The 23,571-nt window shown below is 42.0% G+C and overlaps 2 protein-coding genes across 2 annotated transcripts; one reads left to right on the forward strand and one right to left on the reverse strand.

Moving 5' to 3' along the window:
- Positions 1-3,504: 3,504 nt before the first annotated feature.
- LOC308164765 (aldo-keto reductase family 1 member D1-like) lies at positions 3,505-9,942 on the reverse strand. The gene is made up of 9 exons (XM_080538789.1): positions 9,666-9,942; positions 7,262-7,429; positions 6,974-7,090; positions 6,751-6,828; positions 6,256-6,378; positions 6,002-6,111; positions 5,375-5,540; positions 5,029-5,111; positions 3,505-4,783 (listed from the first exon to the last, which is right to left on the reverse strand). Exons 1-9 carry the CDS (start codon positions 9,756-9,758, stop codon positions 4,741-4,743), a joined length of 981 nt encoding a protein of 326 aa, XP_080394915.1. The 5' UTR covers positions 9,759-9,942; the 3' UTR covers positions 3,505-4,740.
- Positions 9,943-11,251: 1,309 nt separating this feature from the next.
- Positions 11,252-22,863, forward strand: LOC308165348 (transcription intermediary factor 1-alpha-like; the record flags this gene model as incomplete). Its single annotated transcript, XM_080539506.1, has 17 exons — positions 11,252-11,540; positions 11,875-11,993; positions 12,192-12,339; positions 12,834-12,966; positions 13,065-13,181; positions 14,229-14,343; positions 14,598-14,744; positions 14,886-15,000; positions 15,262-15,662; positions 16,679-16,869; positions 17,486-17,615; positions 17,811-18,109; positions 20,278-20,416; positions 20,558-20,632; positions 20,941-21,096; positions 21,220-21,324; positions 22,843-22,863. 17 exons carry the CDS (start codon positions 11,252-11,254, stop codon positions 22,861-22,863), a joined length of 2,700 nt encoding a protein of 899 aa, XP_080395632.1.
- Between the last annotated feature and the right edge of the window lie 708 nt (positions 22,864-23,571).

Below are 23,571 nucleotides of genomic sequence, written 5' to 3' on the forward strand. Positions count from 1 at the left end.
CCCTTCCTCACAGGCCCAGCACCCCATTCACAACATTTTCCCACCACAGGGGTCCGGAGTGGCCCAGTTCAGGGTATTTGTTTGAAGGTCGTGAGTCTTAACAATCCAGAGGCCTTTTCTGGGCTGACGTGTTCTGGCCTTTTCTGTCTTGCAGGTTCTTTTGGGGTGAGGGTAGTTTTCTTTTTTTTTCTTTTCTTTTTCAAAATGTATTATTATTATTCCAGTCAGGGACCAGAAGTTTGCTTTCCCTCAGCTTGCAGTTGTTTGACTAGTTTTACCTCCTCTATTCAGAGGTCGGATTTTACAGCAAGCGTAAATTAAAGTTACAGACTTCCTTTACCTGGGCCTGACATTCAGAGAGGTTATCTGACTAGAATTGTTGTTCAGAAAGGAGGTTGAAAACATGAAATGTCAGGCATGAAACTACAGTAATCTAGTATAAACAAACCATATCCATCAGCATTAATAATTGTATATATTTTATGATAATAATGTTAACAATAACCCAAAGCACTTCAGTTGTATGAAGGAGAATCTCACCCCTCCCACAACTACCGGGAATCGTCATGTGGTTCATACGGTATGCAGCTCCCAGGCATATTAATGATTTGCAACAGATCCTACTACTTTGTTTCCAATCATAGCTCGCTAGCTAGCTCACTTACTTACTTCAAATGTACATTTGGGACAGCAGTAGTTCAGTCAAATGACTGTCATGCGCTTGAGATCTTTCTGTTAACAGGAAACAAGGACTTGGATGCTGGTGGGGCACTGATAGCTGTCAGCGGCACCTGGACCGGTACCAGGACCTGCACCAGGATCTGTTCCCCGCTGTGGACCATGAATTGTCCGGCAGTTCCGACGACGAGGAAGGGCTAGCAGGATGTCGGTCAGCGGCCGGCAGGAGCCGGATGAATTCAGGCACCTGAGGAGTTGCTGACGGAGGACTGTTAGACTCAGTCCTACACGTACTAGAGGACACCATGAATGCAGTCATGGCCAACCATCCTTGGATGGGACACTGCTGGTTTCTCATACTGTTACTCTGCTGCTGGGATTTGTGGGACTCACAGTCTGAGAAATGCAGTGGATAGGAGGCAGAAGGGCAACGCTGGGAGTCAACCAAGGAAATGACTTTATTGACTTGGGGACAGAGTATACGATGATAAGCAAACTGGAGGTAGTCGCTCTATGAGTAGAGGGCTGCAAGGGAATTTTCCTGAATACACACACAGTGTACAGGTTTTTCTCCCTTGCTTGCTTGCGTGTTCTGTCATCATGTAGTTTTAAATGTCCATCTTAGTTGTTGCTTTATCTTCTTTGCTCTCCGTGAAGCACATTGGGTCACATTTTGTGAGAAATGTGCTATACAAATACAATTTGATTTGATGCTGCTAGATGGTATTTAAGTAAGTAAGCTAGCTAGCTATTGGAAACAACGTAGCATCCAGTTATGGAATTATATTCATCACTACTTTGGCTGATGTGATGTGGGTTTGTTTGCTACATCAGTTAACTAGCCAACTCGATAACATTAGCATAGCAAATTACTCGTGAAATTAGCATGCTAGCAGCTGACTAGTGAGTCTGCATCAACCTTAATGCTATTCAAGTGCGAGACGATTACATTTGTCTTTCCAATTTAAGATACAAATGAATCTGTGGTAATTAGTGAATGGAGAAACAGTGAGGGGTAGAGTTTATTCAGGAATGTCCGGAATGCTACCGTTGACTTAGCAACAAACGCGTCATGGCGTTCGAAAGACCTGATTACATTACCGGGACCCATTGTGGCAACCGGACACTATTTGGCATGACAGTTTCAATAGGGAAACATGTTTTTTTGGCAGCAGCTGCAGTTCTGCCCACGTCATATAGCCAGCTTCAAAAATCTATTGGCAGGAATAATCAGGCAACTGATTGGCTCAGTTCAGAGCATGCATGGTCAGTTCTACAAGGTAGTTTCGTCCCCAACAGGCATGAAACATGTAGGTACTGTGGCTCTCCAAGATTAGGTTTCCTTAACCTATGCGCTATGGGTTAGAAGAAATCAAGATCAAGTCTAAGATCTCAAAATGCCATTTAAGTACAATATCAATACTGTGTGTAAGTGTATATGATCATGAAATACAATGATTGTTTGGATTCAAGACAATGTTCGATGGACAAGCAAAGCAAAACAACTTCCTACGGTCGCAATGGTGCATTAGTTGACATGTCTTTGCCAGGAAGGTTTAATTGCACTCACATTCCATTCTTTAAAAAAATATTCAAGTGCTTGTCCAGAGTAATTGTCACACTTGGTAATTTTTCACAGATGCAAAAAAAAAAGAAAGAGACAGAGCTCAACAATTGTTTCCCTTCTTCCTTAGCTTCCTGCTGTTATCCCCTGTACTGACACAGGTCGCTGGTCAGTGTGTCTGTTGGCACTAAAGAGGCTGTTCTGTCTCTTCTCATCATCCTCAGGCAGTCTTGCTCATAACAGGCAGGTCATTAGGAGTGTAGGCATGCTGTTCAAGGTCTCCTGTCGCGAGGGGCTTAACTGTAGTCTCTGAGACACAGTGGGAAGGTTCCCTCGTAAAACTTCCCATTGGCCTCTTTTTATTACCTTAATTGAACCCGTTTGTTGCTTCTGAATGGCCGAGGCAGTGAAGTGGAACTGCGTGAAGTAGGAACTTCCAGGAACTATCCAAGAGAATGTTGGACAATCTGACATAACACATACTGCATCTAAACTATGACATGTGTCTAGACACTTGTCTATAGACTGTCCAAGACTATAGTCACAGTTATTACAGAGACTGAGTACAGCATTCATGAACTAATTATAACCTACATTGGGCGATCAGTGAGTTGTCCCTCCATGCTGAAATCGGGCAGGGGACTACGGATCGGTATCTGTCCATTTGTATGTCAAACGCTTTATCTCCGACACCACTGGGATAAATAATAATAATTTTGCCATTTAGCAGACGCTTTTAATCCAAAGCGACTCCAAAGCGACGAATTACAGGGACATTCCCCCTGGAGTAACTGAGGGCTAAGTGCCTTACTCAAGGGCACACTAGTAGGGCACACTAGTAGTGGTGTGGTTTCAGGCGGGATTTGAACTTACAACCTTCCGATCACAAGTCCAACTCACTATCCACTAGACCACCACTACGGATAATGAACCTTGGGTGAATGATGCGTCTTGCTATACAGAACTGTTCTGAGGAGTTTTGAGGTGTCGCAGATTAATCTTGTGACGTTGCGGCTGAGATAGTTTATCATTAAAAACATAATAATAATAATAATAATAATAAGTCAACATAATAATAGGGTACAACCCCTTTCAAACCACATCTTTTGGCCAATTGACTTTTTTCTAATAATATTGTTATGTCCTTGAAAATGAATCAAATAAACACTACAAGCTCTGGTAACTTTTCCAGCCTACTTCAAATCTGTAAAAAATAAAAATAAACACAAAGCTGTAAGAAACAAGACTGCCATGAATGTAGCATCATGTTTTTGATGGTTTGGGAATTAATCTTCCCTTTTAATGCTGGTCACCTGTTGTATAAAAGCAATACACTTGTGTCTACGACCACGACGACACAACCATGATAAACATTTCATAACACATGGCCTCTCATGTATTACTGCTAAATAACCGGTAATGACGAAACACTCCTCTCATGACAGTAGAATAATATTCATATGAAATTGAATGGCCTGCCATCTACTGACAAGTCCAGAGAGGCATTCACACTCAGCTTGAGAAGAGTTCTACTCATTCAGTAGAATGAAGGCTATCCGGCTATCTGGCGGCATTAACGTCATAGACACACTAGGAGCAGCAATGCAACATAGTGTTTCACTTTTTACTGTGGGAAGTTAAACTGAAGGAATGTTTACAACATTCATGGGGTTATGCACAAACGTCATTAAACTGTTTAATACCATGGAGCTGGCCTGGATATTTCAGGATCACAAGAGTTCAGTTTTACAGTTTTTCCAGAAAGATCAAGATATTGATTTCTGAATAATGGAAGTCAGAGGGATATTTAGTTATTTTAATGTGGAACTACATTTTACACCCAACACCACTGTGGAAAATAACTTAATAAACCCAACATCATTGATCTACTGTATAAAGCTGTCCATGAAGTTCCAAAAGCTATGGTATGACATGCCAATAAAATGTAATACAGTCTGATCATTTAGTCCGCATGGCGGCAACCAATCAAAATGTTCGGACTTTTCTTTTGAAACACGGAACTACGTTTCAACGTGGTTGAGAATCACAACACACACTCGCTAGTCAAGCCAAAATACTGCAACGAAATGGATTCGGTCCCCACTGCTACCTAGTTAACCATAACACTACTTTACATTGTTAGCAGGCTCACAAAACAAGCTGTGTTAGTTGACTAGCGATGTGTCATTGATTTTCAACAACGTGGAAATGGATTCACAGTTTTCGAAAGAAAAGTCAGATCATTACATCAGATCCTGACATGAGGACCAAAGCATTAGAATGTGTCACAAATGTATACACCTCATGAGATACACCATAGTCTCTTCATTCTCATTCATTGTGAAGTAGAACCCCCTGGTGGCCTTGTGGTGGGATGTACTGACAAAACTGAGAATCATGAACTGAAAGAAATGTCCAGTTGCACAGAAAGAGTATCATGATGGAAAAGGCTCTGGGAGAGGTTATAGAGAAATGATAGGGCACATCAGGAAACATGCTCAATATTCATCATGAAATGGGTATTCAGGATGGTCACTCCACCTGTGGAGAAAGGTAAATAAGTAATCTGTCAATACTGTCTTACCTCAAGTGCTACTCAGAATATACAGTATCAGTACTTAATAATAATATAATATATGCCATTTAGCTGTTTATCCAAAGCGATTTACATTGCAATGAGTGCATACATTTCAGTATATATGGTCCCAGCGGGAATCGTACCCACGACCTACGCGTTGTTAGCGCTGTGCTCTACCAAGTGAGCCACAGAGGACCACAGTACTTACATAAGAAGCTCCACAAAGCGAATGTTTTTGTTCAGTTCTTCAATTGCTTTCATTTCATCCTCAGTGAGTAAAAAGTCAAATATCTGTGAGGAGTAAAGAGGACAATATGGTGGCAAGGACATGGATTGGACTTGATGTCAAAACAGCAGACCATTATGGATTCTTAAGCAGCTAAATAAAGCAGTTTGGAGCCTCTGGCAGGGCCTGGTTTAATGACTTCTATAACATAACAGAATCATCTCTATGAAGGCGTATTGTGTATAATATGATTAGTCAAACAATGTCAAAAGGGGCACATTTCCTATACCAGTACCTTGTTCCCTGTGATAAAGTAACTGAAACAGACCTGGAAGTTCCCCTTGATCCTCTGCGGGCTGAAGCTCTTGGGGATGACTACCACGCCTCTCTGGACATTGAAGCGCAGCGCCACTTGAGCACTGCTCTTGTTGTATTTCTTCCCAACGGAGACCAGGAGCTCATCCTCTAACATAGGGGGGCATTTTAAGTTCACCCTGTTTCAGAGACAAGAAATACATTATTGCCTGTTACAGAGTGCCTTGGCTAATGCTACAGCTGCATTGAGAGTTACATATTCGCTCCATAGCTTAACTTTCCGGTATTTATTTGCCGGGCCCACGGACTTTGGTGGCCCTAAGCATGATTTTGAATGTGGCCGCCCTTTCCACGTTTCGTCCGCATAGACTGCGTATGCCAGCGGCTGGCCCTGTCGGTTTGTTTCCCTCTATTGATACACGGTTGATTGTTACCTGGGTATCAACCCTGTCACTCACTTTGGACAGGCACTGTGTACTGTGTTAACTGTGTTAACTGTGTCGTCAATAAGTCAAATTGTGTCCTTAATTGTATATTCAAACATGATATTCTGTACGTAGTTATTCACACTGTCTGTGATACCTATGATGTAATCTCTCTAACACTGAGTGTTGTTGTAGGTGTTCTGCGCTACCAGTACCAGGAAGCGTCTCTTGACGTGCCTATGGGGCTGTAACCCACGACCACAATGTCATTCTGACGACAGTACTCCAGCAGTTTGGGCTGTGTGAAGTACGGATGGCACTCAACCTGAAGGGACGAAATAAATATAGCACTTAGTAGACTGGATAGATAGAAATCAAACACAGCCTATCATGTGTATATATATACAATACTGTGTAAATCAACAGCCCAGCAGTGGTCTATCTTGAGAAAGTCAGGGCACTGCCCTACCTGGTTGGACACGGGTCTGTGTTTGAGGCCCGGCTTATTCAGCAGGAGCTCCAGCTGTCTGCGGTTGAAGTTAGACACTCCCAGAGATTTGACAAGCCCTGCATCTTTGCAGGCCTCCAAAGCCTATTGAGAGGAAAGCTACTGTAAAATATGGCCCTTCATTGACAGTGATTTACCACACAGCTCAAGAGAAAAACATAAAACAGCAGTAGATAATGTAGAAAGGACTTTGAACACAGGCTGACTATTTATGACTTTGGACATTGGAAAGGTTGCAGGGTTATCTACATTTCTGCAGATAGGATTTCAACACTTAACACTGCTTTAAAATCTGTTTTACAAACTTCTAAAATCTTCCAGAAAACCTGTAAATATGTGGATATATATGATAACAAAACAGTGACCATTCTAAACAATAAACATATACTGTAGTTTATTCTGATAATAAGAATATAGTTAATGGACGTAACTATGTGTCTGAAAGGCAGAACTCACCTCCCATGTTGCACAGAGGTCTGTCTCATGGTATATGTACTTCCCGTGTTCATCCTTAGGATAAAACTCATCACCAGGCTGCAATTGAGGCAGAGTAATTGGAGTTATCCTCTTTGATTACTGTTTAAAAATATAATATACTGAATAATTGATAACTTTGAATGCTGGTACACTGACCTTGTGTGTTATTTTGCAGCTATAGAATGCTATGTAAGTCAGTTACCTTGAAGGCAGTTGGAAGCTCAATGATGTATAGATCCACATAGTCAAGCTGCAGTGCCTGTAATGTCCTCTCTAGGGCTGGCCTTACAAGCTCTGGAGGATGGAAGGTGTTCCAAAGCTAGAGATGTACAAGGGCAAGGGGTCTGCAATGACTCATTTGGATGCATTGCATACAATGATGCATTTGGAAAACAGTTGAAGTCTACTGGTAATATTGCGATATGAAGTTGTTATTCATACAACGAAGAACTTCGAGTTCAACAAACATTATGACGAGGTAAACGCCCACCTTTCCACAATAAAAGATGTCTTCTCGTTTGACGGTTCCATCTGCAATTTTCTCTCGTATGGCCTTCCCCACTTCATGCTCATTGAAATACACCAACGCCCCATCAAAGTGTCTGTATCCCACATCAATTGCCAGCTTCACACACTCTAATGCTGTACCTCTGGGTGTCTGTCGAGAGAAACAGGTAAGATAAAGAACTTACATGGGACAACACTGCTTCAGTTGTATCACTTCACAATTACAATTCAGAGATTACATTGACATCTGTTATTATGGAATGTTTGGTATTATTTCTGGTGTAGATATTTTTCATTTGAATTGGTATAGTTCTTGAGATTTATTTTTTAACCCTTTAGTGCCTAATTCTATATTCATATTTCATATTTTCATATTCCGGATTATGGAGTCCTGTTACAAAAATGTTTGTGGTGTGTTCATGTTACATCAGAGAGCCAATCATTATATGTACATTTTGAAGAGAAGGGCTAATATTGGTATCAATATTTTCATGATTAATTGAGGCTAAATATCCTTTACCAAGCAGGTTTCACACAGCAATCCTTACAAAAATCTTCTCCGGCTGCCATACTGCTGTAGAAAACTGCATGTTCAACCATTTTACTTACGGTACAAGCTTAATTTCACCCCACAGCTGCTCCCAGCCCATCCCACTTCTTTCAATATATACCACCCCTGGTTTCCGTGTGCCATATCTTTTAAAATTGTGTTGTGATGTCTCACGCAATTCCTGAAACTTTTGACCTGCACAGATTTCAAACCACTTTTTTTTTTTTTTACTAAGATTGATTATTGATTGTCAGTCAGATACTAAGTTACTCAATTGTGCATTTTGTTTGTTGACCTAACATGTCATTCCGTTGATCAATAAAAAGCTCTAGCTCTGCTATCTCAGCCAGAGACGACAACTCCTGGGCCAGTGTCTTACTCTCGACTCAATAATGAGAGATAGCGGACGGGCCCGCAAGCGACGCACCGCGGGGGGGCCCCAGCCACTAGGGGGCCCCCTAACATTGGATCCACATAATTTTTTTTATTTTTATTTTTTATAATTTAAAAATATATAAAACAAAGAAAATAAGTGGCCCTTCATTGTGTCAACCTTAATTTTAATATATAGGCCTATATTTAAAAATATATACATGGTTAGCCGTATCCAATAGCAACATGACTTTGACGTCACACGTAGGCAGCGAGACACAAGGAAAATGAGCAAGCGAAAATACAATACAAAGTACAATAAGCATTCTTTAGGTGGTGATAGATTCTCTATTCGGACATTATAGCCGCTATATGTGGGACTGTCGGTCCGATATTGTAAAAAAAATCCAATAAAAAATGTATGTTTACGGAAGTACATGTCTCAAGTATTATCTCGGCGGTTAGTCGAGTGAAAGAAAAACAACATACAGATGATAATTCACACAATATAATACCACAAAAGCGTACAGCACTAAACAATAACATTTATTTGGGCAGCATCATACTCAAACTCAGGCAGAAAGGCAGGGTCCGGCCAGGTTCACAGTCACAGGCTGTCAGTGCATCATACAGGTACATAATTCAGCATGGTTAGGCTATATATAGCTGTTTCTTTTTCTATTCTACTATTCTATTCTACTTCTGCTGTCTGCGTCTCCCTGGGTATTCCTAGACCAGATGGCAAACAGTAAAGAAATGCCACAATATACCAGGACTTAAGAAACGAGATGTCCAACAAAGGATTTGACTAACCCTGGCCAATTTTACGCAACAAGTAGACTCTGATGCAGCGGAGACAGGGTTGCCAGATTGGCTGGTTTTTGGTGGATTTAGAAGTTTTTAGATTGATTAGGTTGGAAATTCTCAATCCCATCTGGCAACCCTTAGCGGAGAGTCTACAGATATGTTTACAGATATCACACTGCTGTGCACACCACACTTTGTTAAAATAAATAAAGCTTGTACTATTCTACTTATAATACATTCTACTGATGTAGTGTAGTCTACCATTTGGTTTTAGTTATAGGCTATTGCTCTCACTTGTTTGTACCTTTTGCTAAGTCAAGCATTTAGAATGTAGAGTGCATATTGCGAAATTTCGCAACGTCAATAACGCATCGGCCTCTAAAAAACGCACTTTTTTTTTTTTTTTTTTTTACTCCGTTGCGAAAGGGCCCCCGCCGCCACCTTGCGGGGGGGCCCCGGGATTTTGCGCTACGGCACTGTGAGATACTGTCATTGCTAATTAATAATGGATACGAATTACATACTGCACATTGCTAATTATTATAAAAGCAGTAATTATAGACTCCATGCTCACTTGAAACATTTCTTGTTTCAACGTTCAGTGAACGTGAAAGCCTAATCATGTGATTCAAATCAGGTTGGTAGGTCATCAACTTACAGTTCGAGGGTCTCCATAAGTCCCCAGTCCTATTAGCGGTATGTGATTCCCATCACTCAAAGGGACACTGTGGTTCTTGGCCGTCAGACTCATATCTACCTATAGACTATTAGAGCAATTCGCTTGGCCCTTTCCAGGCTATTGGTGTCGGTCGCTTTAAAACATCAATGAAGGCGTGGGGCCTGGCGGACAGTGCGGCATGCGAGTGCGGTGACCCAGAGCAGACCGCCGACCACATAATCACCATCTGCCCCTTATATAGACCACCCTCAGAAGCCAGCCTCTTCGACCTAGAACCAGAGATGCGGGCATGGCTACGCGACACCGAGTTGGACCTCTGACGTTACACGAAAGAAGAAGGAACTGGGCAACCTTTGATCCAGGGTTCAACACTACACTCCCACAGCCTTTCTGTATCTCAGTGCAAACACATTAGGGGTGAATGACAGTTCAAAACGCATGATGGGTTATTCATTCAAGAATTGAATAATAATTTGTCTTCTGTTTTCTGGGCCACATTATCATCGTTACATGTGTATGGATACAACTTCTACAAAATGAAATATAATGAAATGAAAAATAAAATAATACGAAAAAAAAAGAAATACCAAAGGGAATAGACAAAACCTGTAACTAAGCTGAAACTGAAGAAGTTTGCAGGAATCGTTTTTGGAATTTAACATGTGTGAGAAGGTCCACATTGTCCTTTTGTTTGTTTGTTTAAATGTTTGAAGTACTAATATTTAGTACTTTAATTAGTAGTAAATTAGTATTAGTAATAGATAGTAATAATACTATTATTAGTATTAATGCCCAGGTTAATAAGGGGATGCAGTACTGTTGTTATACCACTGAGGGGCGCTACGTAAGACAGCAGGCTTGTGCTATATGTTAATGTGTTGATGCACTTGTCCTAGTTGTTGTCTATTCCAACTTAGCTCGGCTGAGCGAAAAGATGTACCAGTGGTGAGGTGCCATATAGCTTTATATGATATTAGAAGAATTACAAAACATTCTGGGGCAATACTATACAAAATATGTATAATGTAAGTATTATGTATTATGTAAAAAAAACGAAACATGTTATTATATATATATATATTTTAAAGATTATTTGCATATTGTGTGTGGTTCCTTGATACCTTATTATTTTTGAAATTCTAAATGAAGTTTAACGTGGCCAATTTTATTTTGAAGAAATCCTCATTTACATACATTGGCATTCACCGGAAGTAGGTGGGTGGTGTTTCACTAGATCGTATGAATGAACATTTATTTCATTCAAACACTCATGTGAAGCTGCCCTGCTGCATAGGGCTGAGCCTGTACATACTGTCTCATATTGCCACCACATATGTGTTGCGACTGCACGCGAATGATGCTGACAGAAGAAGGGATACTGAGCTTTAAAAAACCTTCCGAATGCAACACTGAACTGAAAGAATGTCTAGTTTTCTTTTGAAGCAGGGACATTTTGGGGAATACATTGCAATATTTCGATGTGCTCCTTCATTTGCATACTCGGATTGCTCGCTGCCTGGTGACATATTTCCCCCTAGAATATTGTATTGATAAAAAGTGAAGACATGGACGAAAATGCAGAGATGCACGAATCCGGGGATGCTGTTGTTATCATTGTGGAAAACGAAGCAGAAAGCTTGCCAGTTGTTCAGGAGGGGAGCACTATCACGCGACCGACCTGTTCACATTTCTTGGACACTTGTGCGGTTTGCCATTTGAACTTTCACAGTCGAGAACCCAAACTTCTACCATGTCTACACTCATTTTGCAAGAAATGTTTGCCCTCTCCCTCAAGGAATTTGGCTATGTCTGACCCGATGGGGAACTCGCAGGTGGACAGGGCGACTAAACCACGTGAGCCGCCCTTGTTTACAAACAATAGCCAGGCAGGAGCTGTAGATGTGCTAGCCTCTGTATATATGGAAAAACCTCCCCCCCCCTCACATGCTACAATGTCCAAGTCGTTATAATAATGCACGTGTTTGCATTATGCATTATGTCTTTCAAGGGATTTTGTGTTAGAAGATGCATAGCCTACAGGAGAGGATGCATGCACGTCTCTCTGTCTGTCTTTTGTGGCAGTTTACTGTGTGCGTCAGCGATTTTGTGAAATTGAGTGTCAAATTGACCTTTCCTATCATTGCTCAACTTTTTAATTACTACAGTGTTCTTTTTTGTTTGTTTCCAGTCAATGTGATGCGCTGTCCAGTGTGCCGACAGGAGTGTATGGAGGTTGATGTGATGGAGAACTTCTTTGTGAAGGACTCAATGGAGTCTCCTAGCAGCACTGTGGAGAGGCCTGTCCAGGTTGGTGAGCGACCATATCATCACTGCTGCATGGTAGTAGGCATAGCCTGCACTGTTTTGTCTGGCATGGGTATACAGAATCCATCTCTCAATCCAAAACCCAATTTCACCTCCCTCCCCCCCCCAAAAAAAAGGAGGGGAAAAAATGTGTTTGATGGATTCATAGTAGGGAGATGGTCTCTCTTTCTTTGTCCACAGCTCTGCATGAGCTGTGACGACAACACAGAGGCCACAGGTTTCTGCGTGGATTGTGTTGAGTACCTGTGCGTCACCTGCGTGGAGGCCCACCTGAGGGTGAAGTTCACCAAAGACCACACCATCAGACAGAAGGAGGAGGTCTGTCAAGGTACAACTTCCTGCCAGACTATGGTAGCTAAGGACCTATCGCTAAGCCACGCCCCAAAATATAAATTGTCCAATCATATCACAGCAAAAGTCACTACAGGCAGAAAACTCGGACAAACAACTCCCTAATATCTAATGGTGAGAGGCTTGTAGACTAAATATTCTTGTCATCTTAAAAAAAAAAAACATGTCTATTACTTGCTGTGGTAAATCAGAAATCAGAAATTTGCCATCTCCCGCCATTGTAAGTCATTGAACGTCACATCAGTCAGTCACTGTCAGTGAAGTGTTGTTTGTTTGTCTGAATTTTCAAAGGGGGCGTGGCTTAGCGATAGGTCCATTGTCATCCAGGAAATACTGTCACTACATACTGTATTGTATTCCGTTTTCTGCTTGACACAATCTCCCGCACTATTATTGGTTAATTTGTGTCTAGTAAAGGTCTAGTCTGGGCACAGTTGAGATGCTTACTTTCCCTGTGTGTTGTTCTTCTAGAGGTCCACGGTGTGTCCACTCAGAGGCCAGTCTTCTGTGACATCCACAAGCAGGAACCGCTGAAGCTGTTCTGTGAGACCTGCGACCTGCTAACCTGTCGGGACTGTCAGCTGCTCAAGCACAAGGACCACAGGTACAGTGACCCTTTCCGCACACTCGAATTGTTAGAGACTTAAGCTTTACAGCATTGAGTGATCAATTCCTTCTATGGCATGTTATGTTTCTCTGCAGTTACCAGTTTCTGGAAGATGCTTATAAAAATCACAAACATCACATGCAGAGTATGACTCATCAGCTGCAGGAGAAAAAGAAGTTGATTGAGGAAGTGTCGAACTCCATAAACAATGGGTATGTTTGAAATATTGCATCTTTTGCATTTAGAAGAAGAATTGTTATGGGTGTAACAGTTCACCAAGCCTGGTTCATATATCAGTTTTTGGGTTCAACCGGGTTTTGGGTTTTGGTTCAACAGAAAAAAAAGGGGGGGGGAATTAATCTGTAGGCATATCAGCTCGTGTGACTCTCATACAAGGCTTGTGTTTGGAGCACTAGACTTTTTTTTCACACTCCTGTGTAGAGCCCTATAAAATATCTTTTTAATCTTGTTTTTCACAACTCAAAATTACATTTGGAATCATTCAAAGATAACAACAATGGATATTATTATATATATATTATTTAAATGAAAATGCTTCTGTATTTGTGTTTGCTTCTTGATGAAGAGAGAGAGAGACATGACCAAATGAAACATTTACTACTAAACATTCACTGCAGCATTTGCAAGTAACTGAACAAGAAAATATCGATGGACAATAATGTGCAACATTAAGATTTTTTTTCTTTCTGAATTGTTGATATTCCGGGGGCATGTTTGAATGTTTAATCATATTAATATTGATCTATCATATTTGTATTTACTGTAGGTCGATATACTACATCTATGTATTTAGCGCTTAAGCAATGTAAAACCACCATACCATCACACACGTTGGTCATGTCATGAATTGCAGTTGGTGCCATACACACACAGCAGGACACATCAAATAACATTTTAAAAATCATACGTGTGCTCGCTGTAGATTACACTACTCGCCAAGCCCGTGCTCCATATTGTTAGTGACAACAACTGTATGAGATAATTTACGTTGCTATTAGCACAGAATTTTTGAATCCTTTTCCAACGGGGCATGGCAAGCTCAATTCATGCGAACCCTGGACCGTGTACCGAGGGGCTTTTCCCGGGACGGGTAAAACCCACACACCGTTACACACCTAAGAATTATTCATAGAAATCATAAGATCCCACTCTGAATAACGTGTGCCTTATGTTACGTATTCAAGACACAATTCACGTTTGAGGATGTGCTCATGTCTGTTATCTTACATTGTTTGCAGACTCCTTCAAGTTGATGAAAACCGCACCTCGGTTCACAACGAAATCAAGAAGTCGATCTGCGGTTTGATACTAGAGATCAACAGAAAGGGCAAGATTCTAGTGAATCAGCTTGAGGTATGATGACAACTATTCTACCTGTGATATTGTAACGATCTATTCTGTCATCGTGGGTATAGGCTGATTCGTGTACGGTAATTGTCAGATTTCTCTGTAACCAATGTGAATAGAGAGAGAATCAGAAGAAATAATATAGGCCTGCAAATGTTTTTGATTGGCATGTGCCCTGGAGTTGTGAGAGGATCTTACCCTCATGGGAGTGATAAAAAACCACAGATTCTTAAATATTGATGTATGCTGCATCCCTCAAGGCCCTGACTAAGGATCACGAGGGTGTTCTGAGGAAGCAGCAGGAGGACATTGGCTTTCTGTCCAGACACCTGGATCATGTGATAAACTTCACCCAATGGGCAACGGCGAGGAGTGGAGGAACAGCTCTCCTGTACTGCAAGCGTTTGGTAAGTCCTCCTTCAAGCCTTTAACCCTAAAGCCAGACAGGAGCTCATGTTGGACTTGATGAAATTCAGAACATATGCCTGTGTGTTTCACAGACATGTCTTCCGGTAAGACAATTATTAATAACATCCCTTCTGTTGTAGATTCTGTTTCAGATTGGAAACCTCTTGCGGGCGAAATGCAATACGTCATTTGTACCGCAGAGCACTGTGCATTTCCAATGCCGCTCAGGGTTCTGGACCTCAAACGTGGACCTGGGTAAGAGTCCAAAGCAGTACGAGAAAGGCTTTGTTGAAAACCTGAGCATTTTATTCTGACTTTCACATTTGAATGAAGAGAGATGATATTATGGAAGATGTAGCAGTAATAAACTATCAATAACACAGGCGGTAATATTGTAATAGGGTTGGTTGCTATGGCGTGGTGGTGTCTTCTTGAAATAAAGATAAAGATTCTGTGGAATAGCTTTTCTGTCCTACTTGTTATGCTGAAACTGTCTCTGTGTTCTCGTTCCCTCAGGCTCTTTAGTGGTGGAGAGCGTCCCAGGCCACCAGCTGGGAGGCTTCCAGGGCATCCCTCATCAACTCCCCCATCCTGGGAAGGGGCCCTCGGGCTCCCCCAACAGCGTACCCCCAGGCCCCTCACTGCCCCACCTGGCCCCCCACAACACACTGGCTCAGCTCCAGATGCATGTGGAGAAACTCACTCAACAGCCCCACTGGCAGCCACAGCCCCCACCCACATCCTGGACCTGGTACCCAAGCATGCGTCTCCAGAGACCCCCTCCAGGGGCCCTCCAGGGGGGCTCTCCCTCCCAGAGTTTGCCTTCTATGTCCCAACAAGGCCGTCGGTTTATGGTCCCACCTCCGAACCACATCAGCCCCACCAGTACCCTGTCAAGCCCTGGATTTATGCCTCAGGTGAGTGTGCGTGAGGATGGGAATGACTGGGATTGTTAATAGGCACAGACAGTGGATTACATTGTCCTAAATGGAGCTGACAGCCTTCGCATCCTTCACATCTCTTGTCAAGATCAATTTGAATCATCACCCATATGAATACGGAAAAAAACTATTTTAAATCTACGATCGCAGCCGCTGACACGTTAAACAAAACAGACCCAAACCATCCAGAGATGATCGTCTGTGGATGTCTAGTCTACAACATTGTTTAGTCTAGGGACCATTACTTGTTTTTGTACTCTAGTGTAGTTATTCAAGTCAAGTATAGGCAATTGAAGAGGACCATGCACTGGCTAGTAGATTTCTGACCTGAATTGCGTCATGCTGATGTGAACAAGCTGTTAAGATGGAGCCTTTAACATTATCCATGTCAGTTCTTTGAACCAAAACCAAGTCTTTAATATAATTATATTTTATTTAATTCTTAACTGGTCCTTAGTTGAGAGATGTTGAGATGTTTTATCACTGTTTTATATTATACACAGTGTTACACAGGGTCAATAGCTGGAGTAGGGTTTCTGAAAACACCACTTTATACAATAAACTAAACTCGACTTTACGTTTTTTCCCAGAAGGCCTAATATTGTCTGTCGCAGATCTAAAATTTACGCTCGTCTGCATTTGTTTTTATAAACATAGAGAAAGGGTGATATCAACAGCTGTGTCAAAACTGTTAGCTAGCTATTGCACCTGCAGGGCTGGATCCAGACCAAACAAAAAGACTGTTTAAAAACAAAGTGCTCGAGCGTAGAAGTCTGGCACATTTAAGTGTGCTGTTTATGTTCCGTCCTCTGTCCTGGTTTGCTTTGTTATGAAAGCCACAGGGCTCTATCCCATAACATAACCAGTCAGAGGTACAGAAAAACAGGCTGACCCTTCATTTCACCTGCACGTCTGTCAACAGAGACTCACAAGAGGTGACATGCCATTGATTGAGGCGTTGTTCTTAATTTGCCCGTCACTCGTTTTTTTAGACTATACAGCCCCTGAGAGGACTAGTGAGCAGCTCCAGCTTTCAACCCAAACACATGGAGGTCTTCCACCCAACGCCTCACTACTCTCACAGTGCACCTCTTCCCAACAACGGCAGCCTCAGCTCTCCTCCCACTCGACAGCAGGAAAGTGGCTGCATTTCTACTGATAAATACAAATATCAGTGGCTCTTGTCAGTGATTCTTATTATAATAATAATAATAATAATAATAATAATAATAATAACATTAGACTTAGTACTTTTCTAGACACTCAAAGCGCATGATTGATTGAGTAATGAGAGTATGATTCTTGATAAGAATAAGTGTTATTACATTACATATTACAAGTAGTAAATGTTGTGCACTGCAATCTTTAGATGGACTCTGTGTATCTAAGCCAGAGGAATGGTCTAGATGGCCCCATGCAGATAATAAGACCCAGCTTCCCTCAGATTCTACCACCTTCCTTCCCTCACAGAAACCGTATGTATTTATGCCTTAAATATCACTGGCGGACAATATATTTTGTACATAACACATTGTCTTTTTGCTTGATGCGGTCACCAACAGCATACAAAAAGAGAGAACTCATACTGTTACACCCCCCCCCCCCCCCCCCCCCCCTTTAGCACAAGGACAACAAAATACAGCAGGGTTTGCTGTTATGTCCCATGAGGAAAAACCAAAGTAAGATGATGTTCACTTACTCACATACTTTATTTTGGGGCTTGATATGTTAAAAAGTCAATTTGTGTCTTTTTTTCCAGTCCTATCACATCTTTCTTAATTCTTATTGGCTGTTTGAAGGACTGTTTCCTGGAAACCTCCAGAGATGCAGGCTAGTGGAGCTCAGAGCTCAGCTGCCAAGAGAAGACGGAGATCATCACCTGGACCCATCATCATCATCAAAGATGAGCCAGAGGATGACATCAGCTATGTAAGAGAATGGGTGGATGGACTGAAGCATGAATATTCAGATGTTCATCATAGATCACAACAACAACAACATACATAGAGTAAACAACAGACATAATTGATTTACTGTATTCTTCTTTGAGGGACATCATTTCCTCGTGTGTGTGTATGTGTGCGTGTGCATGTGCGTGTGCATGTGCGTGTGTCCATGTCTCAGGTACCCAGCAGTCACAAAGTCAGCCTCCCAGACAGCACAGGGGACCAGCCTGTCACCAGTCAGCAAGATGGAGGAGAACAAGTCCAGACTCTGGGGGGCCAGAGTCAGGCTGAGGCCTCACAGCCAAGCCCCACTGTGGGGGCAGACCAAGAGGCAGACAAGGGCCCAGTTCCACAGGAGGACCCAAATGAAGACTGGTGTGCTGTGTGCCAGAACGGAGGGGAACTGTTGTGCTGTGAGAAGTGTCCCAAAGTCTTCCACCTCACCTGCCACATCCCCACCCTCCTCAAATCCCCCAGGTACTGTAATCGCACCAGAGTGTAACCCAATGAATATAGTATATATCACAGTGTTTCCTCTATATGCATTGTGGCGGGCCGCCACGAATACATTTTCTCCGCCACTAATTGATTCAGTCCACTTTCATTCAATGTCAGCCATAGTAGAAAGGCAGAGCGAGATATTATCACCGGAGAACAGAAAAAAAAGCAGATTGAAGCTAGATTTAGGCCGCTTTCAGACCTACACGTTCCGATTTAGGGTATAGTATAGATACAATTGTGTTACAATTTTGCAATTAACCTCGTCTCAGACTGAATCGCTCTCAACACGCGCGAAGCGACGCGCTTGCAAAACAGTTTTGTGATTGGTCCAAATTTCGCGGGACATTTGGATTTCAGGAAATCACTCTCCTCTCTCTCTCTCTTCGCCCGTCCCTTTAATCCCGTATCCTAATCGAAAATGCAACATCATCAGCGACGACTGTGGGTTATTGCATTTACTACTGTTCTCTGCTTCATGTTCTTATACCAGTGCTCAGTATACGAGTATTTTAAATGAACATTCGTAATGTAGTCTCTGATGTTCACGGTCAACTAAATCAGGCTATTTTGTGAAACAAATAATGTTCCCGCAAATGGGTTAACCGAGCAGCCTCGCACCTAACGCTAGCTTCCAACTATTCATAGCATAAACGTTGGTAAATGTCATAAACGACACAGTATTGGCTGGGGAAAAGAAGGGGAGTCGAATTTTTATTGACAACAGATTTACATGCTGAAAAACATTTGGACAATAAGAGACACAAGGTGTGGTCGCGTGGTCTAATTACAGGGCAAAATGCGAGGGGCAAAAATAATCTATTGCCTCTAAAATCATCACGAACAGAACGGCGGAGGTAACGGGTAAACAGGGCTCATGTCGGTGTCATCAAAGGTAAGAATTGGTTTTCTTTAACTCAGCTGATGCATTACCTTGCTGTTGATTGTTTACCGAATCTGTCACACTGTGATTTTACTAGTGTAAACAGTTAGTGAGTAACGTTAGCCGGTTTTGTGCGTGTACTCTCATGTAGGCCTACTTCGTATTGATGAGCTGATGATCTTTCATTGTGTGTGTGTGTGTGTGTGTGTGTGTGTGTGTGTGTGTGTGTGTCACTTTTCACAGTTGTCTGCTAACACACCAGATGTTATTGTTGTTAATGAAGAGTCCAGAGAGGTGTCTGTATTAGAGGTAGCGTGCACCTTTGATATAAGCCTAGAGGAAGCCTTCATGACTAAGGTCATGAAATACCAGCAGCTTGTAGATACCATCTCAGAGCTAGGCTATAGGTGTACGCTATTAGTCTTTATATTTGGCAGCCTTGGACATGTGCACAGATTGGTTGTCAGAGGACTACGTCTACTGGGAATGTCCAAGGGAGAAGCAAAAAGGCTCAGCAAGTATTGCTCTGTCTCTGCGATTATTGGCAGCCGCCATATGTGGCGGAGACGGTGTTACTTGTACCCGTGAGTCTTGTCCTGTTGTATGTGAAAGACATTGTCCATGTCTGTTTGTGAATGCATCCCATCTGTGCCTTCAGTATTTGTGTCCCTGTATACTTGTCTCTATGTGGACATAAATAAATGATTAAAATGTGTGTGTGTGTGTGTGTGTGTGTGTGTGTATATGTATGTATGTGACTGTCAGTCACAAGTTCCCCGTTCCATGTGTACTCTACTCATGTGTACTTCATATTCGATGAGCTAATTACCTCTCGTGTACTTCATATTCGATGAGCTTTCTGTGTGTGTCAGTGTCTTGGGCGTATCTGTCAGTCACATGTATATTATACGGTAACCGATGTTCAGTGCTGTATGCTCGTTCCGCATGTTCTGCTGCAGCTGTAGCCTCAGGATATCTTTGTATTTGATCACCTTCTATATAAAATCACCTGCTCGGCTTTAATGACTTAACCGCTTTAAAAAAAAAAAAAAATGTTGCCACCCTCTAGTTTTTGTTGAAATTACGTCTTTGTTTTGAGCACCAGTGCGCGTTTCATGCGCGTGCACGCGGAAAAAATGCGCGCGAAAAGTCACCACCCCGCCACTAATGTAAAAAATCCTGGAGGAAACACTGTATCAGTTCTCTATAATTGCTGCCTTGTTTTCACTATTTATGATGTTGCTTTCTAATGTCGTCTCTTCAGCGGGGAGTGGTTCTGCTCATTCTGCCGTGACCTTTCTGCGCCTGAAATTGAGTACGACTGTGACAGGGGACTAGAAGAAGCCAAAACAGTGAAAGAAGAGCCAGACTCTATGGGGGGATTTTCCCCGGTTGACAAACGGGTGAATACTCTGCTTTTAAAAAGATGATCATTATCTCAGGATGGGGGAGTTGATGAGGGATGCCCTGAAATGAACAGCTATGTCATTGTGGTGTTGTCTTATAGCAAAAGTATTTTACTGTGTTTATCCGTCCTTGTATAGAAGTGTGAGAGGCTGTTGCTGCGGTTGTACTGCAGTGAGTTCAGCGCAGACTTCCAGGAGTCTTTCTCCCCCTCGGTGAGTACAGAGACAGAACGGTCCAGCCGCACCAAAACACACCTGGCTACACAGGGCCTCACCGTGACCAATCACGTACAAGCACAGGAAAAACATGGCAGGATTAATGTCACATATGCTTACTTTAAATGTACCCCTAATGATGTCTATGGATCAATCAAGAGAGATTAAGAGAGGCCCATTTTGGATGTAAATGTCTCCTTGATTTATTGTCAATTGCACAGCCGTCGGATATCTGAGAGGTATAACTCAGGTCTGGCATGTTTTGTTGTGTTGTACATTTTTATCATCTCTGTATTTTGCTATAGATAATGGCAGAGAATAAAGGGGCTGTGAAGACACCGATGGATCTTTCCATAGTGAAGAACAGGCTTGAGGCTAAACAGAGTCCGTGCTACCGGAGCCCGGCTGAGTTTGTCGCAGACGTCCGACTCATCTTCAGGAACTGTGCAGCGTTGAGTCAGGTAGACCCAAAAGTCTCCCTTTTATTTCCATCGACCACATTGTCAAAAGTGTTCGTTACTTTGTGGTGTGGGGGTGAACTGATTTTACGATTTGTCTGTCGTTTGTGTGGTATGTTGGTGTAGGCTGTCACTGAGTTTGCCACTGCGGGGAAACACCTGGAGAAGTTGTTTGAGGATCAGCTGAAGGTTCTCCACCACGAGTGGACCTTTCTGGAGGTGAAGTCTGAGGTTGTGACTCCTGTGATTCATCCTGTTTCTCCTCCTCCTTCAAACCCTGAAGAGATTTCCCAGCCTGCAAAACAACAGCTCAGGTGTTCTGAGGATTCCCAGGATTTGTGTACACCGCTACAAAGCTCTCCCAAGGGAGAGGAGAAAGCTGTATGAAGGCACAAATCATCTCTTCTACTTGCTTCATTCAACATCAGTACTAGCCTTTTAGTACTTTCATAATAAATGATTCTGACATATGGCTTACCTCCTTTTCTAGGAGTCAGTTGTTGTTTTTTTTAGATCTGCCAAAATTTTCCATGTTCTTTAATCAGTTTGTACTAAAAGATATCAAGGTGAAACAGGGTATCAGCACCATTTCCTCCTTCCCAGACTGTCTTGGATTAATAGTTACTAGTTTTACAGTTTGTGGTAATTCTTTGTAGCTAAAGCCCCAAGCATTCCATGGAGATCAGGAAACCAAGACTTTTTAAGTTATTATTGCAAGACTGCATGAAGTATTTCATGAAGATGGTGGCTGTGTTTGATCTAGTTATTCAGTCATTCTCAACATAACGTGATATGTGTTCCCTCTTGTTTCGTAATTTGTCGATGTACACATTAAATGGTCATTTATGTATCTATTTATAATTTGTATTATTATATTGTAGTTGTTTGTGTAGTTTTGAATTATGTAAATAGTTTTGAAAATGTATATTACTGCTCATCCATTTGGGTTTATTTATTTGAACAAATCAAGAAAATATGTGTTTTTCTCATGCATACCTAAATATCCTCTTGTCCGCCATGTTTTCTTATGACTTTGTAGCATAGCTCTTTGGAAACCAAAACATTTTAGTCATAAGAAATACTTGCATGCAAGTTTACAGGGTCAAATAAATGAAGTCTAATATCTTAATCCTGAGTCATGATTTGTATTGCTATTTGGTGTCAAATGGTCAGTAAGAGATTTTTTTTCTTTTTTAGCCTTTTTATTGAATGCGCTATCAACATTTGAATGAAGCTGAGTAAAGGGATACAAGCTTCGGTATTTAAACTAGTTTCTACTTTACAATAACAGTGAACTATGCCTTGAGGCCTGGAAGGGCAGCCCCAGATAGCCTGCATCAGTTAGTGGGCCACCGCTGAGTGACACAGACCTAGCAAGACAAGCTGGGTTGTGCTTCAAAAAGACTGCACTGCCCTCCAGAAGATTATCGCCATTTAAAAGTGACCTCAGCTGCTCTCATTTCTAACTAAAGAGCTGGGAGTTTGGCCTGGGCTGCTGTTCCTCGTTAAAAACCCTAATGGGGGAGGAAGGTGGGTGAAGGGAGAAGTGCTGTGCCTGTGGGTAGTTTCGGTGGAGAGCCACAGACATTATGGCCCTCAGATGTCCCTCGTGCCCTGGCTAACCATGCAGGGTTTGAGCCTGGTCCTAATCAAGCACCAATCCTTTGGAGCCTTATATGGTCCCATTAGTCCTCTGTTAAGACCAGAGAGGTGATAAGCAGTAAAAGTGTTCCCTTTGTTGTTCTATAGCTGGTCATTATGATGCAGTGAGTTTACATGACATGCTTTTGCTTTGATGCCACACCCTCGAGTGATGATGTTTGTAGAGATTAGACAGCCCCATTTATTATGCACAGTACACCGTAAATGTAGCCTGTGTTTTCTTTTAAATAGACAAGCGACGCGTGTATCTTAACACTTCTTTTCCCTTCCTTTTACTCAAGTGCACTTTTAACCAAAACATGCCAAGATGCATGTTATTTAAAGTTTTAGTTTTAGTGCCACCTCATTGCAGGAAGTGTACCAGTTAGTTATAGGGCCATCACCCTATACAGTAACTTTGATGTATTTCACAAGCAATAATAATGACCTATGAATGAATGCAACCAGAGAATGGGGTGCATGTAATGTAGCCTGTTATTGTAACAAAGATGCAGCAGTATCATACTCTACAGAGTGGTTTGAGAGGAGTAGGGGCATAGCATAGCCATGCGTGGCCACTCTTTGGAGTTGTTTCGAGACTGGCTGTGTGTTGGAGACATATGGCTCTGATTAGATGATCGTTTACCCTTGGCTCTGTCATCATGCCCAGAGCCAGAGGAGTGATTGAATTTGCAGAGAGCCTTAGCTGGTATAAAAGGTTTAGAATGTTTCTAATGTCTCGAGCAATTATTTCTCTCCTTCGTGCCAAACTTGGCACATGTTTGTGTATGTGTTTGTGTGTGTGTGTGTGTGTGTGTGTGTGTGTGTGTGTGTGTG

The sequence above is a fragment of the Nansenia antarctica genome, assembly GCF_963989245.1.
Source record: "Nansenia antarctica genome assembly, chromosome: 9".
Taxonomy (NCBI): domain Eukaryota; kingdom Metazoa; phylum Chordata; class Actinopteri; order Argentiniformes; family Microstomatidae; genus Nansenia; species Nansenia antarctica.

Coding starts and splice junctions, on each gene's coding strand:
- LOC308164765 (XM_080538789.1), bottom strand. CDS start 9,758: ATGAGTCTGACGGCCAAGAACCACAGTGTCCCTTTGAGTGATGGGAAT. Junction 7,430..9,665: donor CTTATGGAGACCCTCGAACT/GTAAGTTGATGA, acceptor TTCTCTCGACAG/ACACCCAGAGGTACAGCATT. Junction 6,379..6,750: donor ACCTCTGTGCAACATGGGAG/GTGAGTTCTGCC, acceptor TCCTCTCAATAG/GCTTTGGAGGCCTGCAAAGA.